At 32.4% G+C, this 10,805-nt stretch overlaps 2 protein-coding genes across 41 annotated transcripts in view; one reads left to right on the top strand and one right to left on the bottom strand.

Annotated features, from left to right (window-relative positions):
• LOC102618606 (receptor-like protein 15) overlaps nt 1-10,805 on the top strand; it is a 62,667-nt gene that overhangs the window by 20,658 nt on the left and 31,204 nt on the right. The gene's annotated exons all lie outside the window — the stretch shown is intronic.
• LOC102622054 (uncharacterized) lies at nt 292-4,221 on the bottom strand. The gene is made up of 10 exons (XM_052444978.1): nt 3,744-4,221; nt 3,566-3,631; nt 3,285-3,460; nt 2,957-3,158; nt 2,578-2,628; nt 2,388-2,479; nt 1,404-1,513; nt 943-1,037; nt 661-765; nt 292-538 (listed from the first exon to the last, which is right to left on the bottom strand). Exons 1-10 carry the CDS (start codon nt 4,050-4,052, stop codon nt 401-403), a joined length of 1,344 nt encoding a protein of 447 aa, XP_052300938.1. The 5' UTR covers nt 4,053-4,221; the 3' UTR covers nt 292-400.

Raw genomic sequence — 10,805 nt, forward strand, 5'->3', positions numbered from 1 at the left:
CTCGGAGGAGGGAGTGGCAATCCAAATACTTGAGCTATCATCAGCAAAATATTAATCACTCATTAATGATTAATCATAATTATAATTAAAAAAAAAAAGATCAATGTTTCATTTCGTTTGCAAATTCTAGAATTTCGTTTGCAAATTCTGTTTGTTACCTTATTGGAGACGATGTACCATTAACCACAACAATATTTGGCTATCTCAAAGGTTGTTTAAAAACAAACTTTTAATACTAAACTTGTAATTGTAAACAAAGAAATACTAAACTTATTAGCCAATTTCAAGTCATTAGAAAATAAATTTTCTTTCTATTTAGAGACAATTGTTAACAGTGATACATGGTTTCTGTCAAGATCCATTTAGGAATAAAGTCGAGCAAAATGAATTCTTTTAGAGATCACAGCAAACAGGCTTTAAATCCCTTCTCTAATTCCTGTCCATTCAAGTTCTTTCCGATGAACATAATCTTGTTTACTCTTGGTTCGTCTGGGCCCCACATCCGATCAGGCGAGCCTTGGAATATGTCATGAACACCCTGTCAGACAGCAAACCATGATCAACTGAGAACAGATAAACTTGATCAGGAAATTATTATAATAATGCTGAACGAATGGGTCAATTCTCATAACAGCCTTTCGAAAGAACTTTATTGCTTACCTGAAAGACAAATCGCTCATCCATACCCCGAACAGACAGAAGGCCTTTCATCCGATATATGTCTTCGCTACGTTCCATCAACAATGTTCCCAGCCACATGTTAGCCTGAACAATAAGGTATCGCACGTCAACCTTGTACTGAGTTTCTGACGGTTTCAAGCTTAAAAAACATTCATAATTGAGAAAATGGGTCTTTTAAGGAACTACTGAGAAGAAAGAACTACTCATGTCACTTAGAAAGAAATGACATGCATCCGGAGACTTTAACCATGTGAAACCAACCTTATCAAGATCTAAATTCCCTTCACAAACTATGCTGACAGATGAGACACCACGATCATGTGTGTGATCATGTGAATGGTGATCATGATGATGTTCTGCATATTAGCAACCAGAAGAACTAATGTTAGTACATAATATTGATAATGATATGAGAAGAAAATTAGACTCTCATTCCAGCCAAAGACTAGGACACTAAAAGAAATGGGCAATCTATTCCAAAACAAGTCCTCCATGCGTCAGTGAAGGAATAAATTCTAGTACGCAAGAAATTGGAAAGTTCCCACTAATAGATTTATGGAAAATCACGTGCATTAATCTGAAGGGCACCAAGCGATCACCAAGTAGCCTAGCACAACAAACAACAGAATACACGCCATTGCCCACATGAAACATAGAATATATAAAGAAAACAAAATACAGCATACAAGATGAGGCATCTATAACTATTTTTAAAACTGTACCATGCTCGGGGTCATGTTCATGATGATGATGATGATGACCGTGATTGTGATCATGATCATGGCGGTCATGTGCAGCATCATCTTCCTTTGCATCGACAGCACTCTCTATCCTGGCAAGTACTAGGAAATGTTAGACCACAACCTCAGAATCAAAAATAAATCAGGAGATGGACAACCAGAAAAAATAGCTGCAAGTTACAAGCATCTCAAGTTGACAATAAATTAACAAAGTACCCTATCTTTTCATTGGATATTTTATGTCCCGTATTTTGTTAATTTTAATTAGCATGTGGAATGTACCCTATCAAGGTCATCACTTACTAGCTAATTGACTCTGAATATTTGACAGAAAAACATCAACGTAAGCTTGTAGTCACACCAGAAGGCAAGAAAAAATGTTCCCTCTGGCTAAAACTAATCACCTGGAAAGAGTGTCTATCTAATTCAAGAGACAATCCAAACTAATTCACCTTTGGTCCTGATGCCAGAAGATGCCACAAAAATAAAATCAACAAAGCACTCATTTAATAACCTGTGACTACATGTTAGTCTAGCATGACCCTTGAAAATCCCTTAAGGGCCCATATTTTGAATTCCCTTCCAAAGTGTGAAGGCTGCAGCTAGGATCTATATCAGTGCAGCCAACAAGCACCAATTAGAATTCTCTATGATGCAAAGATAAACATAATGAGAATGAGTCCTCAACATTAACCAGTGACAAGCATGGGTCACAAGCAATATGGGAATTATCAAGTAAAGATCTTTGTCAAGCTTCCAATTACATGTTAATTAAAAGAAAAGCCAATGAAAGAAAAAAATTATATTCACAAGAAACATCCAAATGTAACAACAGCTATGCAACAAACAATATTAAACCGCCTAAATGACTTAATCCAGATTCGGAGGCAAATCAGAAACATGCTCTTATGTGAAGACGACTCCAATGTAAACTCAGAAACAAGAGAATCAATGAGAAAAACTAACCTCTCTGGATCAAAGCCTCCAATTCCAAGAACATAATCCAAGTCAACTTTTCCAAACTCCATTCGCTTCATATGAGCCATCCTATTTATGTTCTCCATTCACCCAAACCAGCTTCAACAGAATAATCAAAACGAACTAGAACAATAAGAGAACTATGATGCATTTTAGTCAAGGCAAGCAGAACTCAGACCTTTATTCTCTCGACCAATGAAGCAACTTGTGGCCCACCAACAAGATCAGTCTGATAATAACATGAATAAGCATATTAGTTGGGCAATAGAACAAATCTGACACGTAAAATAGAATATTCTATCACACCCTAGATGCCAGAGTAAATAACACACAAAATAATTATTGATTGCAATTAAAACCACATCAGAAACATAAGGAAGCTCTTCTCTTCTGAAAAGAATCAGAAGCCCAAATGTTTCATTTCTAAGACATCAATCTGGGAGAATTTATCAATGAACTTGGCCACATGCGCAGAACAACCACAGGATGCCTCTGGCAGCCACAGCTGGCCTCCTATGGAATGAGCATTACATGAAGAAACAAGTCCCTTGATATACCTTATTTACTATAATACGGTCTGCATATGCAATTTGCTCTACTGCCTCATTGACAACTCCTTTTGGCTTAACCTCATCCAAATGAAAACCAGCATGCTTAGCATCAACCAAAGTGACAACACCATCCAACTTCACTTCATTAAAAATCGCATCCTCAGCATAAAACGTCTGAATGATTGGTGCCGGATTAGCCAATCCCGAAAAATAAAATTTCAAATTCACAAGAAGTCGAAACAACTCAAAACTCCCAACTGATTCAGTTGACCCAAACAAAGTCTTATCACATAACTATAGCAGAGCCTGTGTGTTAACAAAAATCATACCTGCAGTTTCAATCACAATATGGTCGAATTTCCCTTTCTTTTTACTGACTAATTCTGAAATCATCCTCACAAGATCACCTCTTACTGTGCAGCACAAACAACCATTGTTAAGCATAATTATGTCCTCAGCCCCAGTAGTTTTAGCAGCAACTAACGACCCATCAATGTCCACTTCACCATACTGCAATTTCAACATAAAAGACCATAACTTATCCATCAATAAACGTATCCCACTTAAGCAAATCCTACCAACAAATTCAATAATGTCAAAAACTCAAGTTCACACCTCGTTCTCAATCACGGCTATGCGCTTCCCGTGATCTGCAGTCAAGATATGGTTGAGCAATGTCGTCTGTTAGTCCCATCCACCCACACAAGCTTTGTTAGCCTCCAAAAATTTGAAAAAGAAATACCATAAAATGAAAAATTGAAAGACAAATACATTATGGTGGGAAAAATTGTACCTTTCCAGAACCCAAAAAGCCGGTGATTATGCTGGCGGGACTTCTGTTATCGGGTGGAATCTTTGTCAACAAGTCAGAGTCCTCGCTGGCAGAAGCAGAGACCGTGAACCGGCGGTAGGGTCTGGGGACTCTGAAGGCGATGAATTTGGAGTGAGATGAGGACGCCGTCGTTTTGCAGGATAAGTTTCGGGCTCTGGGTTTGAAGAGGACGGGGAGGACAGTTGTTCGGATTTTAGCAAATGGGTTTTGTGGGCGACTGGTGAAGGAGAGGAAGGTGGTGGCCATTTCTGTTGCGAGTGAAGAAGCCATTTTTGTTTTCACTGCGGCCCGTGTTTTGGAATTGGATAATGGAGTTTTTCGCTGGGGGTTTTAGATATTTCAGAGAGTGAGGGACACGAATCAATTGAATTGTAATATTTCGCCTGTTTAATGTTCCAGATTGTTCCGTCGTTTTATGTGCCATGTATCTTCCATTGAAGAGTTGAGGATTTAAAAAATAATAATAATTTATAAATCTTTTACATATGAATAATGAGAAATGATCTGCTTTGCAAAAGCGTTACATAACATTATTGAAGCAATTCAAAAATTAAATATTATTTATAATGAGTCATCACTAGATCAAGTTCTACTCTGTGTATGCATGTACTTAAATATTATTTACCCAAATATTATAGATAAATTATAATAAAATCTTTATAAATTCATAGTATTGGGAAGAAATTTATTATTATATGGAATATATTTATATTCTAATGATAGGCGTTTAATCAATTAAAAAATTAATTGAATATAAATTAATTCACTAAATAAACACTATATTAAACAAAAAATATATATATTTAAAATTATTGCATTTGAGAAATTAGACATGAGATCCAATTGTATTAAATTAAAGAAAAAATAACAACTGAGTTATATCTAATTTAATAAAATGTTATGATTATTAAATCTGTAATTTTAGGTGTAATAAACATAATGACAAAATGACTAATGTTTTAACTGGACGGCATGAAATAGGTTTTTAATTGACAGAAAAAAATAAAAAAAATAATTTTGTTCTAATCTTATTCTTATATTTTTATTGATGGACCCTTTCGGCCTAAGCCTAACAGATGTCATCAGGCCAATACTCATCTCAATTACCCAATTTTGGTATTTTTTATAAAATTATAAATACACATATAAAATATATTTTTTCCTTTTTTATTTATATAGTAAGTAGCTAGATTGCAAAGTGCACATTCTAAAATTTTTGTCTCTAAATTTGTCTTCCCAAGTCGGACAACCAGCAGTAAGTTCTCTAAATAAAGGTTAGGATGTTTTTGTATTTTCTTTTAAGTTTTTTATTTATGATTAAATCGTATGTAAATTTATTATTATTATTTGCTTAAATAACATAATGAGATAGGAGAAATCAGTTATATTTTTTAGATGTGAAAAAAAGTTGAGTTTTTTTATTTTTTTATTTTTTGATGTAGGGATAAATTGTTTTGCCCAAGCACAAGAAAATATTTTTTTCCCCCATTTTATGTTATCGAAGTTGAATGATATAATAGCATTTTTTAAATAGTTTGATTTAATTCATTATTTTCATGAATTTAAAATAATGCCAGTATTTGAGTAGAATAATATTTTACAAATTTCATGAAATAAATTCTTTCAGAGATCAATTCTCTTTTCTTCAGAAAGGAGACGCATTCTTGATAATTTTAAAACCCTAAAACATGATTAATTTCATAAACAAAAAATGTTTTCTGTTATATTTATTATTATCTCACGTCGAACTTAGGACATGAGATCCAATAAAACTACTCTTTAATACTAGAGCATTTAATGATCCCTGTAGCTGTAGGAAAACAATAAATCAATTTCCATAAATAAATCTTGTAAGACTATAATAATGATGTTCTTCTGCTAGAATCCCCAAGACTTGTGACATAAGTACATGGTAATTGTATTTATTAGTTTCCTTGCTAAACTTGGGCTTCGTACTATATATTTAGTTTATATAATTATTAAATTTCATATTTGTTTGATTTTCATAAATTAGAGAGGACGAAGCAGTATGATGAAGAGGCAGCAGCTAATTTCGGATTCATCAATTTGAATGATGTTTGATGAGATTATTACGTGGACTTGGACTTGCAATTGGATTCGTTTGCGAGTGTTTGTCTCTTTTTTCGTTGTTGTGACCGGGCTGTTAGAGGTTTATTTTGTACAACTCATGCTATCCCTTTTTAAGAATTTTAAGGCATGTTCAACATTATTTTTAGAGTGGTGTTTTCATTTTTGTTTTGAGTGTACATATATAATATATATTTGATAGATTAAATTTAAAAAATAAATTATAAAACAAATAATTCAAATTTCACTTTATAGTTATAAAACTGAAAACATATTAAACACGTTCTCAATGAATCATAATCCAAAATCCTGAATAAGAGAGGAGTAAGCATTCTGATGACTGTTATTTGTCATCAGGATCTTAGTGGTGTATCGACTATCAACTTCAACTTGTAGACAGCTCTAGATTTACAATTCAATTGCCGAAAAATTCAATCACATGTGGAGGAAATTGAAAAGTGGGATCATACCATGGACTTGGAAATTTTGTACATACCCTTGATTTGGAGTTTTTGCGCAGCAATATGAATTGAGAGCATGATGATCACTTTGTTAACATGCATAATGACTTGATTCGTACCCTCATATTCGAGTCTTTCTTCCAGAAGTCTCATAGAAGTTTAATCTAAATTGAAAAGAGAACAATCTAGTATATAATAAAATGAAATATAATTTTTTTCATTAAACTTGTGAAAATTTATGAACTTAATACTGCATTAACACCACCAGCAACACCTACAGAAGGAGAAGAAGAAGAAGACAATTCTGTGATTGAAATGGTGGCATTAAGATGGAGTTTTGGAGCATCCTATGTGATTGTGATTTTGGGTTTATCTGCAGTCCTTTGGAGAAACTCACATTGGCGCAGACTGTGGTTCTTTTTCATTGATAGATGCATTGACATATGCCACTATTGTCTTTTCAAATATGTACTCTTATCGGTGATTGTGCTTAGGTGCTTTTCTGCAAATCTAGTTCATAAATGTGTGTTAATTCTGTTTGGTTCTAATACCGTACTGTACCTGCTGTATTTTAATGGCTATTAACAAGAAATTAATCAACACACACAGTCTTGACCGATTACAGACAGAATGGAACCAATAACAAGGAAAGATTCAACAAAATAAGAACTCAGAAAAGTATTCACAGTGAACAAGCCTCCAAGTTTTTGAAGGAAAAAGAACAAGCTCCTATTACTCAAATGCTTTACAATCAGATCAATTGTTTTGAGGACACTTCAAGAATTCCAAAGAATCTCGAATCACACGTTTTGGCTAAGAAACAAAAGAGAAATCACACACACAAGGCACTGCACAGCAGCCCCTTTTATCTTCTGGAAATTTTCCAGAAACAGCTTAACAAACTTTAACGGTTCTGCCACATCAGCGCAAAATTTACAAATTGACCCCTCATCTGAAGTCGTTCTGCATAATTCCCCATAAACTTTCACTCGATTTCATTTTAGTCCAAAAACAGTATTCATGTCTTCACAGTACCCAATATTTTCCCCGTATTTCTAGTGATTTCACTAAAATTATGCAAATATTTTCTTCACCTTTTGTCGGTCACAAATCTAGATTTTGATTAATTTCATGACTTTTTGTGGTTCCACCAAGAGGCATGTGTTGATTAATGAAGTTTATAAATTATTTCTACTTAATTCGAGGGGCAAGGGGAAGTTAATTAGATCATAAATAACCAGCAGGATAACTCACACTAGCTACCATTAATTCATAGATAACTAGTGATAAATTCAAAAACCTTCTCTTAATTAGGAATGACAAAAAAGTCTGGGCCAATATGACCCATTCCTAGGGGCTTCGGCCTGGGCCTCCATATGAAGTGTTTAGACAAGGACTTAAGGGAAAAAAAAAAAAAGCTCAAATCAAGCTCAAACCTTCTATTTAAAATAAATAAATTATAAATTAGAATAGTAAATTAAAATTTCAAAATAATTAAAAAAGACTTAAATTTTTAATTTATATATTAATAACGAATCAGAAAATCTAGAATTATAATATTTAATTCTCTTTTAAGTGTTAATTAATTAAGAGGGTGTTTGAATTAGAGAATCTAGTGTTAAAAAATTAAATTTCTAAGCTTTTATTTGCTTATTTTTTATTTTATTTAGAAATATTCATTTTCTTTAATTCACTATCTATTATAACAATTTATTAACTATTAACTTATTTCAAATTTACAACGATTTCAAAAAATATTAAAAAAATAAGTGAAAACCCAAGCCTGGCCCTTATACTTTCCCTCTAATGGGTTTGAGCTTAGATTTGAAAAAGCTCGATCCAAACCCGCATTTTGCCATCTCTACTCCTAGTCAACTTGGATCATTTTTCTTTAAGATACTGTTTGATCTTTGCGACAAGGATCGAAACAAAGATGAGGACAAAGATTATTAATTACCGAGAGTGATTGTCTCAATTTTTTAAAGACCGAGTGATTGTCCAATTTATTCAATCATTAGAGAGACTTATTGTCAATCAAAAAGATCGATTGACACAAAGATTGATTGTCTTTTTTTATTTTGATTTTTTTTGAGAATATCAATGCTTGAATGTATTATTTGATATATAATTTATTGTAAACCCAATCACACTCTTGAGTTATTTTTATAAATTCTCAATATAGGTCTCTGATTCTAATTCAAGCTTTGATTCAAATTAATGCAAGGATACAAAGGGACTCAAGAGCTTCAGTTCTCGTTTATGTGCTATTATTTTAGCGTACACCATAAAGTTATTAGTTGATTATTATTTGTCACACATTTCAAAAAATCAAACATCCTATCGAATTATTAATTCCAAAGCATGTTATTGAAGAATCAGTATTGGAAAAAAATTATTTGATAATTTCAAACCCGAACTTACGCTTTAATCCTTTAGATTACCTCAATTAACTTTTATTTTATTAGTTGACTATCTCCGTCACATGTTGGCAAAAATAGAATTGACGACATATGTTGCCTTAATTTGAAAGTCAGTCAACATGCATTTTTCTGCGGAGATATTGCAAATATCTCGAACTTATGCATTATTAATTCAGTCAACATGCATGCATTTGAAAGTCAGTCAACATGCATTATTAATTCACCGTTGAATCCTTCTCTTTAATATAATGACAAATTCCATCTACTACTAGAACCGTAGAGTTGTTAGATAAAAAGTCAGTCAACTTTTATTTTCCTCAATGGTCGAACTTATGTGTTTGTCATTTGAGTGCGCGGATCATTTTTATGAGAAATTTACTGTACATGTTTGAAAATTTAGTTGATTATTGTGTTTTTTTTCATATCAAACATCCAATCATATTATTTTCGAAACACATTATTACTTCCTTTTGATTTCTTTAAAGTTGTCTTATTATATTGATTTTGATTTTCTTTTTTGGCCATTTGACTATATTGTCCATGTAAAAAAAGTCTTTCACTATTTTATTGACCTTAAAAGTTTTAGAATTAATTTGTGGATGCTCTAAACTATATTTACGGGATTGGCCATTTGACTCTTATCAGTTGCTTGTAATAAATCCTTTTCAATTCAATTGTCGAAAAATTCCACCGCGTGATGGAGAAAATTGAATTGTGTGATCATACTGTGGACTTGCAATGCTTTATACTTACCATTTAAATCGAGAGCATGACTTTGTTGACATGCTTGAATGACTTGGTTGAGTTCGTACCCTTATATTCGAGACGTTTGTTCAAAAGTCTCATCAAATTTTTAAATCAATTTGAAGAGACAACAATTTAATAGATAATAAAATGAAATATAATTTTTTTTCTTTGAATTTATGTAAATTTATGAGCAATGCCTTGTTTGTCACATACTCACATAGCATCTATTCTAAAAAAAAAAAAAATAATAATAATAATAATAATAGTTGCATTAGTGTTATAATTTGACTAGATTAATAATTAAATAAGGGCATATTTGGTTGATGTATTATAACTCCTCATTACATTAAATTTATACAAGCCCATGTTTGGTAAACTAAAAGCTACAGAAACACTGCATAATAGGTCAATCTAATGCGGCAAACTAAACCCGACTCACATAGTCTTGCTTAACTTTGAAAATAGTAGTTCACCACTGAACCAAAGCTCAAATGACAAAAAACTCAAATTTTAATTGAAGATAAATTGATTACTAGACACACCAATTAATTCCACTGAGAAAAAACAAACCTACTCTATTCCACTATCTTGGCTCTCATACTACATCACAAAGACTATTAAATAACCGAGAGTGATTATCCCAATATTTGTTAATCACTAGAAAGATTCATTGCCAATCAATAAGACCAACTGACGCAAAGATTGATTGTCCATTTTCATTTTTTTTTGGGACAATATCAACGCTTGAATGTATTACTTAATGTATAATTCAATGCAAGCCCAGTCATACTCTTTAAGTTATTTATATAAATTCTCATTATCAGCCTTTGATTTTAATTTAGAGCTTTGATTCACATTAATGCAAGGATACAACAAGACTGAAGAGCTTCAGATATCGTTTATGTCTTGTTATTTCAATGTAAACCACAATTTTATGAGTAATTTACTCAAATGTTTAAGCAGGTACGAAATTAATTTATTATTGATTTTCACAAGTTTCACAATATATCAAACATCCTATCGAATTATTAATTCCAAAGTACGTGATTTAGGAATCAATACTAGAAAAAATTATTTGATAATTTCAAACCTAAACTTTCGCGTCGATTCTCTAAAGTATCTCAATCAACTTTTATTTTATTGGTTAACTATCTCATCACCTGCTGGAAAAAATAGAATATACAACCACTTGTGTGTTGGCTTAAATTCAAAAGTCAGTCAACATTTATTTTTCACAGTATTAATGAAGCATTTTTCATCCTCATTGGTTCAAGTTTTACAAGTCTTCGTTAGTCATTATAGAGGCC

Source organism: Citrus sinensis, chromosome 7 (assembly GCF_022201045.2).
Source record: "Citrus sinensis cultivar Valencia sweet orange chromosome 7, DVS_A1.0, whole genome shotgun sequence".
Lineage (NCBI taxonomy): Eukaryota > Viridiplantae > Streptophyta > Magnoliopsida > Sapindales > Rutaceae > Citrus > Citrus sinensis.